Below are 22,366 nucleotides of genomic sequence, written 5' to 3'. Positions count from 1 at the left end.
CTGTGTACACTCTGAAGGAACAGTCTCATGTCCCCAGGGATTAGCTGGGCTGAAACCCTCCAGCTATCACGAATGTCTTAAACAAACACTGTCATGGTCCTGGGCCATGTGGGCCCAGTATTCTTAGTTTCTTGTATTTTTGTATTTCGTTCCCTGTTTAGGTTCTGTTTCCTGAGTTGCCCTGTTATGTTGTTCCCTGTGTGCTTTCCCTTTGTGACTCTCACCCCCTGTGTGCCCCTCTATGTATTCATGAGCCCTTGTCCCCTTTCGTGTTTCATTCCATGTTTTCCCCAGCCTGTTATGTCTGTGTTCTCCCCGTGCTCTCTCCTCCTGTCTGAACCTCTGTGTACTTCCTGTTTGACTCTGCCCGTCTCCCGTCAGTGTTATGTTCACCCCGCCCTGTCTCGTTATGGTTATCTGTGTCAGCTGTGTTCCCCGTGTGTTCCCACTTTCCTCGTTAACCCTCTGTGTATTTCTGTCTGCGTCTCCCTCTGTTCGGCGTCGCGTTCTCCCTCATGTTGTGTGTGTTCCTCCCTGTGTCTCTTGGCGAGCTTTGTATTTAGTTTTCCCAGTTTAGTTTTGTATTTCCTACGTTCTGCCTCTCCAGCATTAAAGCTGTGATTTTTTGAGTTCATCCCCGTGTCTGTGAGTTTTGCATTTTGGGTCCTCCTCCTGCCTGCCACACAACGAATCATGACAAACACAGCTGAAAGCAAGACAAATGAGCAGCCCGCTGATCAATGAGGTCCATCAGCAATTTGACCTATTAATGTATGTTTATATACAAGCTGTCAGAAAAGGTTTTAAATGGCTCTTTGGCACACACACACTTATACACCCCAACTAAGGATGAGGAGTATGTCTATGTCTGTAACAGATCTTATTAATGTTCCCTACTTCACTGTGAATGCTCACTACTTGTTTTTTTCTTTATTTCTTTTACAGTGTAGGGATATACTAAGAAGATCAAAAGAGAATACAGAACAGTGAAAGCAGAGAGAAGAGTAAACAAACCTAAAAGCTCTTTTATATTATATTTCAGATTCTTCAAAGCAGCCGACTTTTGCTTTGAAAACATCTTTGCACACTCTTCAGTCTCATGAGGTCATCATGTGGAGCCTTTCCAACAGTCTCCAAGTTTTCTACATATGCTGAGCACTTACTGGTTGCTTTTCCTTCACTCTGGACTCATTAAACTCATTCTGAAATGTGTTGTTAGGGTTTCGAACACTTGTTTGTGGCAGCCAGGTGAGCTAAAGCTGCTGTTCATCACTATCCTACCTGTCCAAATGGCCCTGAGAGTATTTTGGTGATGAGTTTTGGTTATTGTAATGTTAAACCACATTGCTGCCTGGAATGCTGAATAAATCACCAGATGTGTCACCAGTGAAGGGCTATTTGCTGTACAATAACACTACCTAAGCAGAATACAACACATGAACACAGAAACATTAAGAAGCCAAAACTTCCAGGAGTTACTGTTAGCTTATCTGTCTAATGGTAGATCCGTAAGATAGCTTACCTGTTAACTGAAAACTATTAGGTGGTAACCTGATGAAACTGGTAAACATAAGGCCAGCTAGGGCTAAACTGTCATCAAAGCTAACAGTGGCCACTTTGAAAAACAGCAGCTAATCAAAAATATAATGTACGTTTTTACTTTCAGTATTTGGTTTGACTCTTTGTGCAGCAAAAGTTACAACTAAATTTTTCCAAGAACGCAGTGTGGCCTGGCAGCTTGGAGGAAATTTAAATGTGTTAAATGTGTTCAGAACACATTTAACTCCAGGATGGTGTTTGGTGGTATTCTTCACATGTCTGCTCTGCAGCTGAAATCAACAACACTTACAGATTTTCTGAGTGGGATGGTTTAGTATTCAAATGGCATCATTGTGTTATTACAGTTCTACAATATCAACAATTCCCATGGACTGTACATATTCTCACAAAGAGATATAACAGTACAATCCCGACGTATGAATCTTGATTTTTTTAAAATTGTTTGTTGTTTTTCCCTCAAAACTGCTGATTTCATTTCATTTCACAATCAGTCCTGATCAATAATACAACCTCTACTGCCAGTATGTAGTCACAACGTAGCTATGAGATGTTTACCAGTCACCATTAAACAGAATCCACAGAAGAACATGTTGGGTAATACAACACAAAATGACAAACAAGCAAAGCCAAAGACCTTTACAGAAGTCAAAATCTCTTAAAAGTATATGAAACTGAGGCCAAGTGCAAACTCTGGAGTAAAAGCTAGCATGTTGCAAGTCTACCATAACTATGAATAGTTGTTTGTAAGGGGGCAATTAAGGAGGAATATTCTAATTATTTTCAGTAACCATTACAAAGTAATTTTGCTTAAAATGCATAATAGAAACTTGCTATAGAAACAGAAACAGACGCAGTGTGGTGCATACAGTTTATGTATAATCCATACCTTTCACTGTAATGGATACACCCATCAGTGCCTCCCGTAGAGCACTTCTCTTCCTCCACCTCCCCTCCTCTGTGTTATACATCTCCACCACCTTCAGAGGGCTCTGGTCCTCTCCCACTCCTCCCACCACCAGGATCTGCTTTCCCATAACTGCCACAGCTGCCCCAGCACGAGGAGTGGGCATAGGGGGCAAGCTTATCCACCGGTCCCCCTGAAAATTGCGAGGAGGAAGACACGTCAGCTGTCAAAGAACTGGGTTGTATTTAACTTTTTAAATTAGAGTTCTGTGTTCAGATAAAGTCCATGGCTCCTTTAGTTCAGGGTACATACACATCAAACAGATTCAATGCTTGCGTGTTTCTTATAAATTCATATCTGTTTCATTTCTAGCTTAAAAAAGTGTATTTGTGTCTTTAACGGACTGAAAGGTTTTTATGTTTATTAATTCCTGCTCAGAAAACAGTAAACTATCAGCTCCGCTGTCCACATTGTTTACCTCTGGGGAGTAGAGCTCCAGGGATGGACATGGCCTTCCTGCAGCGTCACAGCCCCCCAGCATGTACATCTGCCCCCCCACTTCAGACAGAGTGTGATAGACACGGCCGCTGGGCAGTCGAGCCAGGCTCTGCCAGTGAAACTCTTGGGCACTGGGCACCGCCATGACATCGGCACCCAGTCGGAGACTCTCTGGGGAGCTGGGGAGCAGGTAGGCGGAGGCCCAGATCCAGAGAAGAGTTAAGGGCAGGATTATTCAGGGAACGCTGAGAAGATGAAAGGTGTGTTTCCTCACCTCTGGATGGTCTTCCACCTCACACTGGGCCCTGGAGCGGAGACAGCATCAGGCAAAAATGGTTTTAGTAATGCAACATAGCACAGCATAAAGATGGGAATCAGTGGCAGTGTTTAATGGTAGTGTACATGTAGCTTTCAGTTGAGTTACCAGAATGAATGTTTACAACAACATGTTAATTTTAGCGTCTAACATGTTAGACGCTATCTAAAATAAGTTAAGGCTTTCATGCAATCAGAGTCAGATCTGTTGTCATTGATGAACTGTACTTATCATGTTTTCATTTTTCTCACCCCAGTGGGGGAGTATGTAATCGATTCAGTTTGTTTGTCTCTCTGTCTCTGTTAGTGTCAGCAGTGCAGTCGTCCACAGTTTTCAAGAGAAAATAGATGCCAATAACAGCTTGAGTTTATTTAATTTTGCTAAAAAACCGGTCAGGTTCAAGGTCACACCAACTGTGAAAATCAGTAAAACTTTATATTACCCACAGTTCGTTATGGACCGTCATCAAACTTCACAGCAATACACTAGACCTTGGGGGACATGAATACCTCTGTTGGCTAAGCATCTGATCTTGTAATATATCATATGAAAGGGCATTGACAAAGATGTACAACACACTTAATATTTTTTTAAAATGACAACCTATGATGTCATATGATGTCACAACGACGCCATAAAGTTTTTTTATTTGATAAAACAAAGTTTAGTGAATGGAAAAAGAAAAAGATTGTTGTTTACATTAGATTAGTGACAAGAAGTTAAAGTCAAGACACACAATTTAAGCAAATGTTATGAGTTAAATTCATTCAGGGATATTTCTTGCAATAGAATTTTGACATTTTTCATAGATTTATTCTTCCTTCTGCTCCTCGGTTTGTGTGTACTGTGTTATACTTAGGCTGCAACAAAGAACGAAGTCACACTGCCAACTGAATAAAGATTTACAAAGATTTATTAAACTTTAATTATGATGTGAGGAAAAATGGATCACTTGTGCAAAGAAGTCCATGGATAAATTGGCAAATGTATTGCATGTGACATATGTGCAAAAATCAAATTAAGATAATTAGATCAGGAAGAACAAAACAGTCGTGCTATCATGTAGAGACGGTGCAAGCACCTTCACAGGGAGGAGTAAAGTTGCAGCAGGAGAGGAGATGGGGCCACGGCCTTAAAAGGAAGAATTTAAATAGCCATGCATCACCTGCATCACACATGAAACTCTTGTAAGACTAAGCGCACACACATAGCAAACCCTGCATTAAGGTCTGAAGCCGTAATAACTGACATAGTTTAGAGCAGGGATGTCAAACTCAAGTCCTTGAGGGCCGGTGTCCTGAAACTTTTCCATGTGTCCCTGCTGCAAGACACCTGAATAAAAGTAGGTCAATTCCAAGTCTCTACAGAACTTGACTGCATGCTGAGGTGGCAACCCCTAACCCTGCTCAAGTACATTTAAATAAATGTAAGTGTTTGAAAAATGTACTTTTATTGCACCATGTTCATTCACTCATGAGCTGCTGTAACATGAATCAAATGGCTGAATCTTGCTAATGACCTAATAATTTTATTCAGCTGTGTTGCAGCAGGGACTCACGTACAAGTTTCAGGACACCGACTCTTGAGGACTGGAGTTTGACACCCATGCACTAAACAAAGTCTGTTGATGGGAAGCAGAATTTGTGACCTGGAGTCACTTTAATGTGTTTGGCACCCGATTGTTTTTGTTTCAGTGTACTTTTTGCCTTTCAATTATCCTTTCCACTGAGATGGACCCAGCAGTAGGTGGAAGAGTTTGGTTCACCTTAGATGGATTCTAATGGATATAGGCGGTATGCCACTGCCCTGCCAGCTGGACTACATAATGTATATGTATATATGGCTGGTTTCAGTCATTATGCAAATGTACTGTTTATAAGATTGGGGAAACCTGCAGTCAGCTGAGACTGAAGAAGTCACTTGGATGAGTGACGAAACGTTTCTCCCACAAAAAGCTACGTCCAGATGAACAGAATCAACTTTTTGGAGATACATAATGTATAGTTTTGTCAATTATGGGAATCCCTCTGTTTAATGTTGTGGTCAATATTCAAATAGGAAGATTGTAACCTTCATTTAACTTTATTTTTTTAACCTATTAATGCTTTTTAAGGTTTTGCTGTTTTCACTGACACTTCCAAGTGCTTCCAAACACGTTATGATAAATACCTAAAAAGCACACTTTGCTGATAATATGCTCATCATAGGCTATTGTGAATAGAATTTTGAGCTGAAAAATTAATTTAATCCATTTTGCAACAAGGTTTAACATGACACAATGTGGAACAAGCTGTAAATACCTTCCATATGCACTATAACAAGGTGTTGATAATCAACTTAACTTGATTAATTAATGATGACCTCTGAGAGCCTATATAAAAGCACAAGTTATAATAGTTTGCTGATGTCTTTCCTTCTTGGCACTGTGCTTACACAGGCCTGAATGCTGTGGACTAACAATGAGAAGCATCTGCTGCTGCTCATTACTCTAGGAAGGGTTACAGGGCCATTACCAAACTATCTGAAGTCCATGATTGTATAGTGAAAAGGATTATTGTCTGAGGAAAACAACATTCCAAATAGTTGCCAGTCTGCCCTGGAGCCGATGTCCCAACAAATTCATCCTAAGGTCAGACCACTGAATGCTCAGAGAAACTGTCAAAAACTGAAAGATTGTCAGGTAGTGGTCAGGTCACCACGGGGTTTGCGTTTAAAAGGGAGACTGACCCACCTGTTCTCCGCTCAGACATTGGTTCCCTCATGTCAGGAGCTCTAGAACCCTTGCCACTGTCAGCCAGCGCGCGCCTCAGGTGCCATAAGTGTTATCCAGCTTTGTTCATTCTTCCATCCTGGTTCCACCGCTTCCAAAGCCATGATCAGTGCACCAGGAGTTAGCCTAACTTCCCTCTTGTCTGCCTGTGCCCAGGAATGGGCAGCGGCCCTTTACAATGCCAAGTCCCCAGCCTGCAATGATTATGCCCTGTTTGCGGAGGAGTTAAAGAAGACCTTCGATCCCCCTTGTAGTGAAGTGGAGGTGGAGTCGCAACTATATCATTTACGTCAGGGTAAGCAATCCATGTGTCACTTTTTCTCAGAGTTCCATATTGTAGCCACTACGTTAAACTGGGGCAATGCTGCTCTCCTTTCAATATTTATGGAGAGTTTGACCGATGACATCTGAGATAAGATGGCAGGACATGAGGCTTCCAAGACTCTTGATGAGCTTTGAAGATAGACCAACCAGTTATGTCACGACCTCGTACTTCTCTAGAACTCTTCCAGTTCCAGAGAGGTACAGCTCAGCCGCTTCACGCCTGGTTGACCATTTCATTCTGGCCACTTCAGTAGACGGCCACCTTCTCCAGTCCTACCCTATCTGGTTCCAGACCCAGCCGATTCGCAAGTCCATCAGGGACCACCAGGAGGAGCCAGATCCTGGGCTGGGGTACTCAGTGTCTACAGCAAAATGGATTCCACAGAACTCCCACTTCCGGAGTCCATTGATTTTTCTACCACAATCTCTCTGAGGTCGGGTGTAAAAAGGGATCCTCTAATCTACCCCCACATCGCTCCTACAACATGCCCATCGAGCTCCTCCCTGGAACGGTGAATCTCCACGTCTCTCTGCTCTTCATTCTCTTCACTCATCATCCCTTGTGTAGCCCCCTTTTGTTTTTCTCTGTGTGTCATTCTGTGAGTTTTGGTTTCAGGTTTTGTTTGTTACTAGTTTTCCCAGTTTAGGTCTATGTTTAGTTCTGTCCTCGCCACTCATACCATCAGCCTTTGCCTGCATTTTGGGTCCTCCTGCACTAACACAACATGGCTTGCCCCGCAAACCGTGACACACATTGGACCAGGAACTATTCCTACGCGCCCCCATTGGTTTTCAGCACCCTTTCGCTGGCCCCTGGTGGAATCCATTTGTGCTGCCCTGTCTGCCGAACCAGCACCTCCACACACCTCTGCAGGTTGGCTTTACATTCCCTCCAAATGTCGTCAGGAGGGCATGGTCTGAGCACACTCCTCCCTGCTTTTGGGCCATCTGGAACCCAACACGACCCTCCAACTTCTTTGATATGCCTTCTGGTGGATCTCTATGGGTTGGGCCATCCGTGAGTTCGTTTCTGCTTGTGACATCTGCGCCCGGGTCAGATCCTCCACCCAACATTCTGCTGGTGACCTTCAGCGCCTCCCTGTTCCCAGACATCCGTGGTCCCATGTTAATGATTTTGTCACTTCTATCTGTCTGTTAACAATCTCAACACCATCCTTACCCTTGTGGATTGATTCTACAAGGCGGTACATCTGGTCGCGTTATCCGCCCCCCCTTCTACGAAATGGACGGTCAAACTCTTTCTAGAACATGTCGTCTGGCTACATGGGTTCCCCAAGGACATCATCTCCGATATGGGGTCCCAATTCACCGCCAGGTTCTGGAAGGCCTCTTCCAGTCTCACATCTGGCTACCACCCTCAGAATAGGCAATATGGGCCAACCAACAATTGGGATGCTTTTGTGATGCTTCATCTCCACCTAATTGTCTCTTTGGCCATGTTATATACTTTCAGTGCTCAATATACCAAACAACATCGCTGTCAACATTTCCTGGACCATTCATTTCAACCACAGGACCGGGTCTGGCTCTCCACAAGACACCTGAATAGACATACCGAATCCAAGAAGCTCAATCCAATGTTTATTGGCCCATACGAGATCGCAGCCAGAGTCAGTCGGGTCATTTATCGGTTACATTTTTTATGAAGGTCCACTTGTCACAGCTTAAACAACACATTACGTCCCCGCTGGCACTACGGTCTCCAGCCCCCACCCATCCAGAATCATCAATTGGGGTTAAACTGTCCGTGGAATTCTGGACTCTTGTCGCCGGGGCCAGGTGGTTCAGTACTTGGTGGATTGGGCTGGCTATGACCAGGAGAAATCCTTGTCAGATGCCTGAACCCTCAACTGGCTCCTTTTGATGTGAAGGAGCAGCAGCTATACTCTGAGCCTCTCCCGGATAGCTGAACTCCTCACCCTATCTAAGGGAAAAGCCAGCCTTCGGAGGAAGCCCATTTCCGCCTCTTGTATCCATGATCTCGTTCTTTTGGTCACTACACACAGCTTGTGACTATAGGTGTGGGTAAGGATGTAAATTGAGAGCTTCGCTTTTACACTCAGCTGTCTCTTCACCACAACGGACCGGTACAGCATCCACTTCACTGCAGCCACAGCGCCAATCCGTCTACCAACCTCCTGTCACTCGTGAACAAGACTCCAAGATACTTAAACTCCTCCACTTGTTCCTAACCCAGAGTGCCCACTACCCTTTTCCACCCTTTTCATCTTAAGTTGTATTTATTAAAAAGAACCATCCACCTGTTCTTATCTTCTTACATAGTAAAAAATATTAATTGCTTGCTTGAGTCATCTTGTCATATAATGTACAAGCCAATGACACAAAATACCTTGCTTCCATGACAGACTTTTGCAGAACGGGGATAACTGACTACAAGTCACACACCTTTCCCTGCATCACTTTGCTCATGTGTAACTGTGAATTTAAATATCCACCTCTTACAGGTATCCTCAGATGAGCAGCAGCTGTAGTCTGAAGTGAGTCAGCATCTCTCATGTTTAACTTTCCTTCCTTGTCGTTGTGAAGACAGGCCCTGCTGTTGTTTTTTCCTATGTCATCCCTCAGGAGCTTTCTCTTTCCTGCGTGTAACCCACTTCTCCTGCCTACACACAGTTTCCAGCGAGGAAAGGGGGAGGAAGTCTGTGACAGACGTGGGAGGAAGCTTTCCAGAATAAGCCCACGATGCACTGCAAGGCTAATTTTGACTACATCACAGAGTACATCACCTTAAACGCACTCTGTCTCACAGACCACAGATGGTTATTGCTCCCAAACTCAGGTGTTTTGAGGTCACACAAAGGCAACTGTTAAATTATCCAGCTGTGATTAAACACACTCTCTAAGCAGTTTATCCTTTAAAGCTTTACATCTCCTTTTAAAAACATGCCCCCTCACCTTGGAAAGGTACACTCTCCGCCTCTCTGTCCATTTTACTGGCAAGCTTTATCTGTCACACCTTTGATCACCTCACAAACAGAGACGATAAAGGACAAAGGGTGAAAATACAGAGGACCATCCTTCAAAATAAAATCTCCCACATTTTATTGTGCAGGGATATGTTGCCATAGCAACAGTTAGGCTTTTCTCAAGAGGTGCTGCTTTTGTTTTTTGGGGTTTGTTTTTTTAACGTCGTTTGCCTGTGATTGCTTATCGCTTGGTTTGCTGTTAATAATAGCTTATGAAAACGGATGAAAAACAAATAAAAGCGGTTGTGTTCCTATAGTCTGACCCCAGCGGGGGGCGGGGGGGATTTGCTAACAAGGCTGGGTAGTTTTCATCCAGCCCAGCTCACAGAGTGCATTAATTGCAATCTGTAACCAATTTGGTTTGCCATATCGTTTTTGTTTTTTTGTTTTTCAATTAACTGCTTGAACAGCTTGAGATCAACAGTAAGCCTACCAGCATCATCTGAAGTCATTTACAATCAGCATGCCTCCAACTTGAAACTTTTAATTAGGTTGCCTTCCTACTATCCCTCTGCTGTCACTGTGCAGGGACTCTAATCTGATTGTAAAACTAGTGAAACCTTCATTCGTTAAATGAAACATACTGAAATGCATTTTAATGAAAAATTGTGTCTTACGAGTCATTATTGTGTTATCAACCATCCATCCAAGTTTGAATGACAATGAACATAATTTGTGGCAAACAGGTTATCACGAAGGAGAAACATCTGAAGTCTCTCCACTGGTCGTTCTGCTCATAGACCTCAGAAAAATGAATATGCAAATACTGAGATTGCAAAAGCTAACCTGAAGCCAAGGCATGGATCCAACTGCTAATAACATTTGATACAACAAATTAGAATACTTGAGATGACTAAACTGGATCCAACTGTGCCGCCATGCGAGTTAATCCCTTCTTAATCAAACTTGCAAGGAAGAAATCCAGCATTACTTTTCCTCAGGGACTCTACTCACTTTACTTACACATTTATTTTCACATTATTTATTTATTTCATTTTTGCTTTAAAAGATTATGTAAATCATTGATTTAATTATGTCCTGTTATTGAACACTGGGGCGAGCTCTTTATTCTCTTGAGGACAACCAAGGCTATGTGGGACCCAGCCCAAACATGTTCACATGTGTTTTGTAGACTTGGAGAGAGCATTATTACTGGCTATGGAAATCGTGTACATCATTGTTCTTTGTATGCTGCTGCTAAATGTCCATCTTTGCATATTCACAGACTCTTCCATTGGTTGATCTTTATCTATAAATCTCTCCTTGGGCTGGTTCCATCTTATTTATGTGTTTATATGTGTAAAAACCACAACCAATACAACCTTCGTTCGAACAAAATCATACAATTGATTGTCCCAAAAATCAGAACAGAATTGGGGAAAAGGGCTTTTAAATACGCTGCCCCTGCTTCCTGGAATAATCTGCAGAAGGAACTGAAATTATCAGAATTGGTTACCTTGCACACTCAGAAATTAAAGTACAGAAATGTACCTATAGGGGTACAATGGCTTGTCACTGGGGTGGTACCCTCTAAGGTACCGTTCTGTACCCTAAACTGTGGGTACTGATTTGTACCCTTGTAATTTGTACCTTTTACACGTCAAACCTGTACTTTAAAGGGCAAAGTTGTACCCTTAGTATAAAGTACAAAAAAGAACCCTTAAAAGGAGTACAAAAATGTATTTCTAAAGGTTCAGTATCTACACACAGATTTCCTATATTTTTCTTCTCAAGATTTGAAAAATTGAAGATACAAAGTCAAAAATACTTGTCACATTTATTACCTTCTTAAATACATTGCTTAACTGTTACATACAAACTGTTATCAACAGAGTATGTGTCATAAGCTGCAACATCAATTTCCTGTCCAGGTTTTAGCAACGTCCATTCACTATCAACTCTAACACTGTATGAATGAAAATGGTTGTCATATAACAGAGGAATGAGAATTTTTCCACAAAAGACCCACATTGTGTCAATATTAAATATGTACTTAATTTGCCAGAACAGAGGAATCTTCTCTGAATGCAGTACATCAATGACAAACACATCTCTTACACAGTATTTGACACTGTTCACAATTACTTCTGACACACGCTGGAAAGCTTTCTTAGCACTATCAACTTCAGAAAAGCCACAATAGACTGTCAGTGCTTGTTGCAGTTCCAGTGGTAATGACAAAAATGATGTAGTCACACTTTTTCCAAAAACATTTTCAAATTCACCAAGTAAACTTTTGTTAGAAAACTCCCAGCACTGTCTGAACTGATGTCTGTTGCTCAAAGTTGTAGCAATGTTCATAAAATTTCTACAATTGCAGGACAACGTTTTGAAATACTGGTGCTTACTTTCAAATCTCATACACCATAACAAACGTAGAGGGCCGAACATTTCAATCAGTCTTGCATAGTGGATTAAATAATGACACTTTGGTGTAATTACATCCCCAAATACACTTTTCAGTTTTGTGAGAAACTCATGGACAAGCAACTTCAACAATAAAATATTCTCTTTTCGCACTTTTTTAGCCATTACAATCTCTGTTATTTCACGACATAGAAGAAAAACATGCCAATATTTACAATTAGGTGGCACACGGTCTGCCATCAGAAATGGCAGCAATCTGAACAGGCACCACTTTTGAGATGCTGATCCAACAATACCAACACTCTGAAGTCTCTCTGATAACTGTACTGGTTTGTTTGTTTTGTCATTCTGACCAATGGACATTTTTTGCAATTCTTCATTGATCTCTCTAATTGTAATATGCTTCTCAGTGTGGGCTTTACAAATCACTAGTTTCATAACTAGAGGAACTACACCTTCCAACAGATCATGCATCACATCAGGTGGTAAAGCTTGCGTAACACTGAAATAACTCAGTCTGTCAAAAGGACATGAACTATTTACACCATATATTGTTTTATCATCCGGAAATTCTTGGATTCGTGCAAGATGATACTGGTGAACCTCTGATGTTCTTAAAACAAAGCTTTCTTCCTCAAAGGATTGTTTCATATCTTCATAAGAAGCCATGCAATACCGACAAATTCTACCAGTGTTAAATGACATAGAAAAACCACCAATCATGTGAGCTGATAAATTATCACAAGATAAAGTTGCAAGAGCAGCATGAATAGTGTGTTCAGTTTTATCAATGGTAAAAGTAAAGCCATCAGTGGAAAGTTTTTCCAAATCATCAAGCAAAGGTTTAAGGATAACATGCCAACCACACCGCTTAACAAAAGAATAGCGTACCAATAACGCTAGATGAATGTGTCTCTGCTGAGAAGTGTACCTTTTGTCCAAATTGCCTACCTAATAAAATGCACTAAGTTTGTGTTTGGATCGTTTAGATCCTAGGGGATTAAGTACTTCAAATTCATCCTCATAAAAATGGAGTCGCAGTGCATTTGGGTTATCCTTGAAGAATTGATGATGTCTGAAGATTTCTCCATCAGAGTAATCTGTTAGAAATTCATCAGTTTCCGAATTGCCACTTGAAAAAATGTGATCTTGTATGTCTTCATGAGAAAGATAATTTTTTAGCACCTTATCAACAGGCACATATGAATACGAGCCAACTGTATGACCCACAGAGTCTCTTAATTTGCAATGAACAGGCTCTGTCATGTTGAGCTTTGATTTGCAATGTTCTTTGACCAAATAAGGAGATCGAATAGCTGTTGAAGCCTTCTCAAAAAATTCATTTGAATGCAGGACATTTTTAAGCTCTGGACACAAAGACACGTCAAGACCCATTTTCTCTAAATGATATGCTATAAAAGCATCGTAGTTCTCCTTGAAAAAACACATCAGAAAATTCACATCTTCCATAATTTCTTCCTGAACAGAGGCTGGTAAAGAATTTTTCTCTCTGCACTTAAGAATGAACTTGAAAAGATTGTCTCTGAAATTTATCAAAAATTCATCCCAGGATGGAGGGGTTTCAATATTTTCAGTTATGTCATTTGCAAATTCATTTGGATGTGGACTGACTACCTCCTGCTCATTTTCATCTAAGTCTTTATGGGGACACAACACCTGTTCTCTGTGTTTCCTATACACATGTCGTCTGAAAGATTCATATTTTTTGAAGGAAGAACAGCAGTCACTGAGTCCACAGGTTATATCAAAATCGGCATCATGGGAATGAATAAGTCCTATGTGCTGAATAAGCTTTGTCAAACTAAAGGTTCTTCTGCCACATTTGGAGCACTGATATGGCTGAGGCATGGTGGTCAATACAGAAGATTTATTTGTCTGGTGACTGTGATTGGCAGAGGCCGGTCCTCACCCTCATCTATTTTCACAATGTACTTTTGGAGAAAAATCAGGGTGTTCTTCAGATGTTTTGGATAAGCAAGGTTGAAGACAAAATACAAGCAGAAAGAAGAGATGATTCCTTCAAAAATACACGAGCTTCTGCACACTTCACTGCCATCCAACTTCACAATGTTTGGAGCGCTTCTGGAGAACACTGGTTTCCAGTCTTCATGAAGTAGCTGAACAGTTGGATAGGGGTTTTTAGGATGAACCTTTGAAGTCAAAAGAGAAGGTAGAGGAAAGCAATATCTTAGTCTCTTAACAAAAGATACATTTGTTTTCCTTTTATATAGACTAAATATTTTAATACACACACCTCTCCAAGTATGACAAAGAGATCCAGTTTCTCCTTGAAGACGTATGGCAGGAATAAAAGTGCAGCCCTTGTGTCAAGATCTGCCAAAAAAACAAACAAAAAAAAAACAAAACACAAGATCACCCATGCATTTTATCTGGCATTTCCAGTTACCTATAAAAATTATATAAAATGGAAGCCTTGAAGTTAAAAAAAAAAAAAAGCAAATACCTGGTAGGTCATCAGTGAGAGCCTCCTTTCTTGCATCAAGGTAGAGCTGGTAGAGTGGGGTTTTCCCTCGTGTAAGGCCAATCACCTTTGCTGCAACACATGAGAGCCCTTCACGAAATCGCTGGCTTACATTACCCGTTGTTGGTTGGATCCACCCGAGTTCGTTGCACAGCTACAAGTAAAAAATTCATTTTCAGTACAAAATAACAGTGTATGAAAATGAAATAATCTAAAGTTGATATTAATTATGTATGGTGCTGCATAATTTTTTTTTTATAGAATTTAACAACAATACTGTAAGAAGTTACATGAACATACAAAAAAAGGAAAGAGGGACAGATGAAGAAAGCAAGGTCAAGGGCAAATAAAATTTACTACTATAAACATGTTAAATGTGACAGCTATTTCCAAGTTCAATTCAGCTTTCTGACTTACACCAGTAGGCATCCCTAAGAAGGGGTACTTCTTCAACACATCTTCCACAGGCATACCATCTGCAATTTCTTTTTGCCGCCAAGCAAACGTTTGCTGCATACGGTTATGAACCACCATGGTATCTGGTTGCATCTTCTGATATTGGCACTGTAAGACCTTTAAGTGGGCGTCTATGGATAATAAATCCTCTCCTTGGACGCATGGTCCCTTGAAAGAAAGCAAGAGTGAGAAGAGAAAGTCAAAACAGATTAGAAACCCAACATAAGACTAAATATACAATTAGAGCTGACACGATCTGTGCATCACAAAGAACTCGTATCGTTTAAAGTTAACCGATACCATGAACCAATATTTAAAATATGGAAACTCTGAAATAATTTCACATAAAATCTTAATTGTTAACTTGAAATTTTAGTTTTGGAGTCATATTTAAAATGTTTTTTTAAATCTAGTTCACCCTCTTTTAGCGCCTTCCAATTAATAATTTTTTGTGAGGTAGAAGTATTAGCACTGGTACTTTGTATTAGCAAGTGCTCTAATCCAAGTATTGGTATTGTTTCGGTTTGAAAAAAGGGGTACAGTTGCATCCCTAATCCTTAGTTTTAGATGTAATAACAGAGGCAAGAACATTTTATAGCTCAAGATGTCCCTCACACCAACCTGACAAACATTTCTCTGACTTGTTCGTTGACATTTATTAGGCTGCCCTCTCCTCGTAGAACCAAACTTCTCCTTACAACGCCTCACTGCCTCACTGTCGACTAGTGGTGCCCGCTCTGATTTGAATTTACGTCTCAAAGACATATGCCATGTGTGCTTGTTGAACAGAAACATAAGTTACTGTAAAAACAATCTACACAAAATACACCCAACAAAGAATCAGTAAACATACTTCATACAAACCTACTGAGAGGCTACAGATTGTCTTACTAACAAAACAAGATCGAAAAAAGCTTCACTTTTACTTTGTAATCTTGAAGGAACCTTACGCAAATTTAAAATTTAACTTACATAACCATTTCCCTCACGATCCTTGAGGAAAGGATACTTCATTACCAGCGTCTTCACAGCTTGCACATATTCAGAATTTGTGGGATACCTGTAATATAAGAAGAAACATAAGTGTTAGAGCAACTGCTGACAAACAAACTTTATCAAGTGTGAGTTTATTTTCAATCAGAATCAGAATACTTTATTGATCCCTGGGGGAAATTATTTTTTGTTACAGTGCTCCATTTTAAACCAACATTAAGACAAGACAGACAATACGCTAACTAAGAATAGTACAATATATACATATATATACATACATACATACATAAGTCACTTATAAATAAATAGTTGGAAAAGAAACATGTGTAGCTGTAGCAGCAAACAGTGTGTTAAGTGGATGCGTTGTACAGGGAGATGGCCACAGGCAGGAATGATTTCCTGTGTCGTTCAGTGGTGCTTTTCGGTAATCTCAGTCTCTCACTGAACGAGCTCCTGTGGCTGACCAACATGTCATGGAGTGGGTGGGAGGTGTTATCCAACATTGTCTTTATCTTGGACAGCATCCGCCTCTCCGACACCACCTTGAGGGAGTCCAGCTCCATCCCCACAACATTGCTGGCCTTACGGATCAGTTTATTAAGTCTGTTGGCATCTGCGACCCTCAGCCTGCTCCCCCAGCACGCAACAGCATAGAGGATCGCACTGGCCACAACAGACTCGTAGAAAATCCTCAGCATTTTCTGGCAGATGTTGAAGGACCTCAGTCGCCTCAAAAAATAGAGACGACTCTGGCCCTTCCTGTAAAGTGCTGTGGTGTTTTTAGCCCAGTCCAGTTTATTGTCAATGTGTACTCCAAGGTATTTATAGTCCTCCACAATGTCAACACTGACCCCCTGGATTGAAACAGGGGTCAAGTGTTTCCTGGTCTTCCTGAAGTCCACGATCAGTTCCTTGGTCTTTGCCACGTTGAGCTGCAGATGATTCTGCTCACACCACGTGACAAAGGAGTCGACCACAGCCCGGTACTCTGTCTCATCATCCCTGCTGATGCATCCAACCACCGCAGAGTCATCAGAAAACTTCTGAAGATGGCAGGTCTCTGTGCAGTGGCTGAAGTCTGTGGTGTAGAGGGTGAAGAGGAAGGGGGAGAGGACAGTCCCCTGTGGTGCCCCTGTGTTGCTAATCACCTTGTCAGACACACACTGTGGGAGACGTACATATTGTGGTCTTCCTGTCAGGTAATCAACAATCCAGGACACCAGAGAAGCATCCACCTGCATCGCTGCTAACTTATCACCCAGGAGGGTCGGCCTGATGGTGTTGAAAGCACTGGAAAAGTCAAAAAACATGACCCTCACAGTGCTCGCCGGCTGGTCCAGATGGGTGTAGACACGATTGAGCAGGTAGATGATGGCGTCCTCTGTTCCGAGACGAGACTGATAAGCGAACTGAAGGGGATCCAGATGTGGTCTTACTATGGGTCGCAGCTGGTCCAGGATGAGCCTTTCCAGGGTCTTCATGATGTGGGAGGTCAGTGCCACGGGCCTGTAATCCTGGGGGCCACTGGGACGAGGCGTCTTTGGTACAGGGACGAGGCATGATGTCTTCCACATCACCGGGACCCTCTGCAGACTCAGACTCAGCATAAACAGTTTATGAAAGACTCCACACAGCTGGGGGGCACAGGTCTTGAGGACAAGGGGACTCACTCCGTCTGGTCCAGCAGACTTGCCTGAGTGAAGTCTCCTCATTTGCATCTCAACCTGGTATTGAGTGAAGGTGATGGGTGGGGGAGGGGTGTCAGGAATCTCACAGGAGGCAACATGTGAAGAGAGAGGCTGGCACAGTGGTGTGGCTCTGGATTCCAGGCTGACTGCAGGTGAGGTTGTGGGGGTGGGAGCAGACACTGTGGTGTCGAATCTATTGAAAAACAGGTTCAACTCGTTGGCTCTATTCTCACCTCCCTCAGCTCCCCTGCTGTTGGTTGGCCTGAATCCAGTGATGGTCTTCATGCCCCTCCACACCTCTCTCATGCTGTTCTGCTGGAGTTTCCACTCCAGCTTCCTCCTGTAATTGTCCTTAGCCTCTCTGATCTTGTCCTTTAGTAACACCTGGATCTTCCTCACCTCCTCTTTGTTGCCCCCTCTGAAAGCCCTCTTCTTGTTGTTGAGGAGGGCTTTGATGTCCTTAGTCACCCACGGCTTGTTATTTGGGTAACAATGAACAGTCTGAGCTGGAACAATGGAGTCGGTGCAGAAAGTTATGTAGCCTGTGATACACTCAGTAAGCCCATTGATGTCCTCGGCGTGAGGCTCACAGAGTGTTTCACAGTCGGTCACCTCGAAACAGCCCTGTAGTTCCGCTATTGCCTCCTCTGACCACCTCCTAACAGTCCTGGTGGTCACAGGTTCCCTCCTCACAATTGGCACATAGCGGGGGGTGAGGTGAATCAGGTTATGATCTGACCTACCAAGTGGGGGGAGGGAGGAGGAGCTGTATGCATCCTTGACGTTAGCATACAGTAAGTCTAAAGTTTTCTCTCCCCTGGTGGGACAGTCCACATATTGTTTGAATGTTGGTAGTGTATTGTCCAGTGATACATGGTTGAAGTCACCCGAGATCACAATAAAGGCACTCGGGTGCTGAGTCTGTAGCCGAGCTATGGCAGAGTGGATAGTGTCACATGCAGCTGTGGGGTTAGCAGAGGGGGGAACATAAACAGCCACCAAGATGACGTGAGAGAATTCCCTGGGTAAATAATACGGCCTGAGTCCAACAGCACACAGTTCAGTGTCCGGGCAACAAATCCTTTCTTTGATTGTTATGTTGGCAGGGTTACACCACCGGTTGTTAACTAAAACAGCAAGCCCACCTCCTTTACGCTTACCGCTAGCGATGCTGTCCCTGTCCGCCCGAACAGTGTGGAAGCCTTCCACGGAAGCATTCTCATCGGGAATGTCCTGGTGCAGCCATGATTCGGTGAAACACATCAGGCTACACTCTCGGTATTCCCTCTGACTCCGTACCAGTGCTGAGAGCTCGTCGATTTTAATTGCCAACGATCGCACATTTCCCATCACGATAGACGGCAGACACGGTTTAAACCTCCTCCTCGCTTCGAGCCTCCGCTGTCTCACCGTCACCTTTTTTCTTCTCTTCTGTCCTTGACCTCTGCATCCCCGATGTGTTTTCCTCCAAATTTCAGCTGGTACTTCTGCGGGCCTGGCCAGCGAGCCGGCCGGCATCAGGGCGATCAGCTGATCTCTGGAGTAAACAGTCCGTGCGTGTAGGAGATGTGCCGCGGTCCCATTCCATGATAAAAGTAACAGTTCCACGGCCACCAGAAGAACAAAAACTCTCTCAATCCACATGATTGAGTAAGAGATAGAAAACGGAGGAAAATACAAGTCAGGAAAAAAAAGAATACGTAGAAAAAAAAAGCTAAACTAAGAGAAAAGCAGGAGCGACTGTAACAGGCTGCACGCTGGTTGGCGCATGCGCACAAAATATGACAGATTCAGCTTTTTCTTGTTGCTTTTTCTAAAGCAACAAGCTAACATTACCCTGATTAACTTTCATAGTATACTGTGCCACAGCTTCATATAGAACTCTGATTATTGTGTGTCTGTCCCTTGGATTTTTATGGCACGGTTCTTTGTTGTCCAGTTTTAGTTGCAGATTTTTGGAAAATCTTGGAATTTCAAAAGAGGCTGGCAGTCTCAAAGTATTTTCATTGCTGTGAAAACAGTTAAGTGTTTGTTTTTATTGTATGAATTGAAGTATAAAACACTACAGTAACAATACATATGGTAGAAACAATGATCATATTAACTAAATCCTAAAAGTGCATAACGGCCAACATGTATGCTTCAGACATACTAACTTCATTATAAATAAGAAAATACCTTATTGAAGTTGACGAAGTAGATGGTTGCCAGTCTTCTGGAGAGACAGTCTGTAGAGTCAGCGTCACTGAAGATTCCTTCATCCTTGACACAAATTGGTTGAATTTAACCTGCTTTTTGAAGGATCCTTGGAAAAGGTATGCAACCATAGTCTCAGTAAGACCGCAGTCAACTGTGTCACCATCAACCTCATTGTCTGCAAGATAAATGGTAGTACAAACTTTAAATTCAATGTAAGGATATTTATCACCACATTTTTACATGGGTAAAAACCGTATATCACACACATTAAAACCTTTTGTACAACTTCTTTCAGTTCAAAGAAATATTCATTAAAAAAATCAGTAAATTAAATAAAATAAACCAAATTTTTAGAGTGAATCCTCTCGATATGCAAAGTTTTCATTTTTAAATTTAGATGTTTGTTTGGGACTACTGGACACAGGAGAGCAGAGTCTGAGCATGCTTTTGTGCCCTTTCAAGTTTGGAAGAAAAAAAAAAAGACTAGAATGCTGTAATGTGTTAATATTCACTACTAAGGTGACTCCTTTCTCCAGATTTCCGACAGTTTTTGCCGTCTGTTCTTTCAGACCGATTACTTATAGCGATAACACCCGCAGGACCGTATTACAAGCTCAGATTACATGCTGAAAAAGTTCCCACATTGCTTAAAACGCGACTATCAAACCCCAGCTGCAACACCCTTGTTATATTTTAAACAAGTGCGGCGTCAAGATATTTCCTTTAAACGTTATATTCAGCCGCCCATGTGTGTTGATGGCCTTGGAATGGATGTAAAAACGTGATTTTATTAAACCATTAATACACTAACGGTAAACTGCATTCAGCTACCAGGGAATCAAATTTCGCGCCGTTCCGCTGCGCAGGGGTTACCGAACCCATAGACTGTGGCCGAACCACATATATAAGTTCAAACTTATACAAATACTATGTGTACACATTTTTCATTTTTCAGAACTGTGACCTCAACTTTACACATGAAACGTTTGTAAAAACGTTTGTAAAAAGACATAATTTGAGCTAAGAGAGTGCCGAAACTAGCTAAATTGCTAATATACGTTAAGCTAGGCTAAACCAATAATTAGTAATTACGCTACATTTTTCTTTAAATAAAACTTACCTCTGAAACGCTGAGCTTCAGCTTCGGTGACATCTAAGCCCCACTCTTGTATTTTTGTTAAGAGTTCCTCGGTTGAAAGTGAACAGAGCACACCAGGACTTGCAAGTTCGTCATCCATCTCCGTCCGTTGATAAAACAAAATGGCACCTGCTGCATTTACAGAAAATTCTAGAATCCACCAGCTATTCGTTGAGTTTCTTCTTCTACTTTTTGTTTGATGTTGTGAGGATGGGCTCAACTCGCACTTCGAGTTCAATAAGGGTGCTTTTTTGCAATTCATCCAAATAATTATACTTTTAAAAAAAACCACTCTCTTAAAAAAATGTTTAAATGCATTTTTACTTTTTTTTCTTTCAAATAAATTCATCGTTCTTAAAGCAGCTTAAAAATAAGGGGGGTTCAGGGAATACAAAAACAACAACAGCAATGAAAATAATAAAAAATAAAATAAAAACACTAAAATATATGCTTAAATCAATACAGTTGCAAATAAATTACTGTCAAAAAGAATAAAAAAAAACTCTAATCAAAAAGAGCTTAATCAACCTGTACTTTATCTTTTGAAAGAATGGGTACAAATAAGTACTTTTCACAATTAAGGAACATGTATGTACCTTTCAGATGCTAAAAAAGGTACAGATAGTTCCCCCGAGGTCCAATATTTGTCCTTAGACTGTATTAATGTCATTTTTGTACCTTGGGGCACAGTAATGTACCCCTTCCGTACCCCTATTTCTGACTGTGCAGTTGTGTGTCTTATTTTGAAATAAATATTTACGTGTTACCATAGCAACCAGAGAGCATTAAGGGGCAGAGAGGAGGATGTTATGCTCAATGTTGTTGGCGCATTTCCGGAGGACACTGCTAATAAAGTTACAGAATTACACAGTGAATTCGCCTTTATTATTATATTTACAAAATAGCACAGTTTTTGTCTTGGTCGTATCATTTTATTTTGTTGGATTTATCTGCAACACCCTAAAGGCTGGTCTGTGAAAATATTGTCTGACATTAAACCGGTACGTGGCGCAAAAAAGGCTGGGGACCGCTGGTGTAGAGGGTTGCTGCGACCCATGAAGATTCTAGGAGTAAGGTGAGATGAAAACACAGGATTTGCTGTTTTCATTATTTTCAAAACTAAAAAAAAAACTAACTAAAATCTAAATTCTACCTAAAACACTTTAGTAGAAGTTAATTAAAATGTTTTATCACTCTTAATTCTAGTTTTCAGCTTGGTTTCAGTTAATTGTAATAACCTTGGGTGTTAGCCAAGTAGATATGTATGTATCTATATGTATCTATAGTAACAGTTGACCACTGACCCTACCAAGCAGTTCCTTCCTGTCTCTCTCTCCATCGCTCTCTCTCTCTAAACTCTCACAGTTTTCAGCTATTTTAGGGCCAATACATCAGGACAGTCATTGGGAGTTTATAGAAGTGTACCTACTTACTTACTTATGTAACACTCTCATTTTAACATTTAAGCAGACTGTTCAGAGCTTACACTTCACAAACCATTTTCCTTTAAAGCTTTTAATATTCACTTCTCATGAATCTCCACAGTAAAGACAGTAGTTCATGCAGAACTGATAGAGGGAGTGAAAGAACAGTGTATATGAATGAATGTCAAAAAATAAGGTTTAAATATGTTACAAGCACA

The 22,366-nt window shown here is 41.5% G+C and overlaps 1 protein-coding gene and 1 pseudogene across 2 annotated transcripts in view; both read right to left on the bottom strand.

The window, feature by feature from the left end:
• The window catches only part of klhdc8a (kelch domain containing 8A), a gene marked incomplete at its 5' end in the record, with an annotated part of 71,924 nt that overhangs the window by 20,281 nt on the left and 29,277 nt on the right, over positions 1-22,366 (bottom strand). Inside the window, 3 exon segments of the mRNA XM_080890751.1 lie at positions 2,447-2,657; positions 2,943-3,141; positions 3,237-3,267. Coding sequence (XP_080746877.1) covers positions 2,447-2,657; positions 2,943-3,141; positions 3,237-3,267 — 441 coding nt within the window.
• On the bottom strand, positions 13,288-20,862 carry LOC308402129 (sterile alpha motif domain-containing protein 3-like; annotated as a pseudogene). Its single transcript has 9 exons — positions 20,707-20,862; positions 19,566-19,761; positions 19,211-19,396; positions 15,679-15,766; positions 15,328-15,483; positions 14,668-14,874; positions 14,233-14,404; positions 14,023-14,102; positions 13,288-13,918 (listed from the first exon to the last, which is right to left on the bottom strand). The product of its transcript is annotated as a sterile alpha motif domain-containing protein 3-like (transcript).

This window comes from Rhamphochromis sp. 'chilingali', assembly GCF_963969265.1.
Source record: "Rhamphochromis sp. 'chilingali' genome assembly, chromosome: 9".
Lineage (NCBI taxonomy): Eukaryota > Metazoa > Chordata > Actinopteri > Cichliformes > Cichlidae > Rhamphochromis > Rhamphochromis sp. 'chilingali'.
Note: the sequence above shows the minus strand (reverse complement) of the source record. Positions and strands in the feature narration are given on the sequence as shown.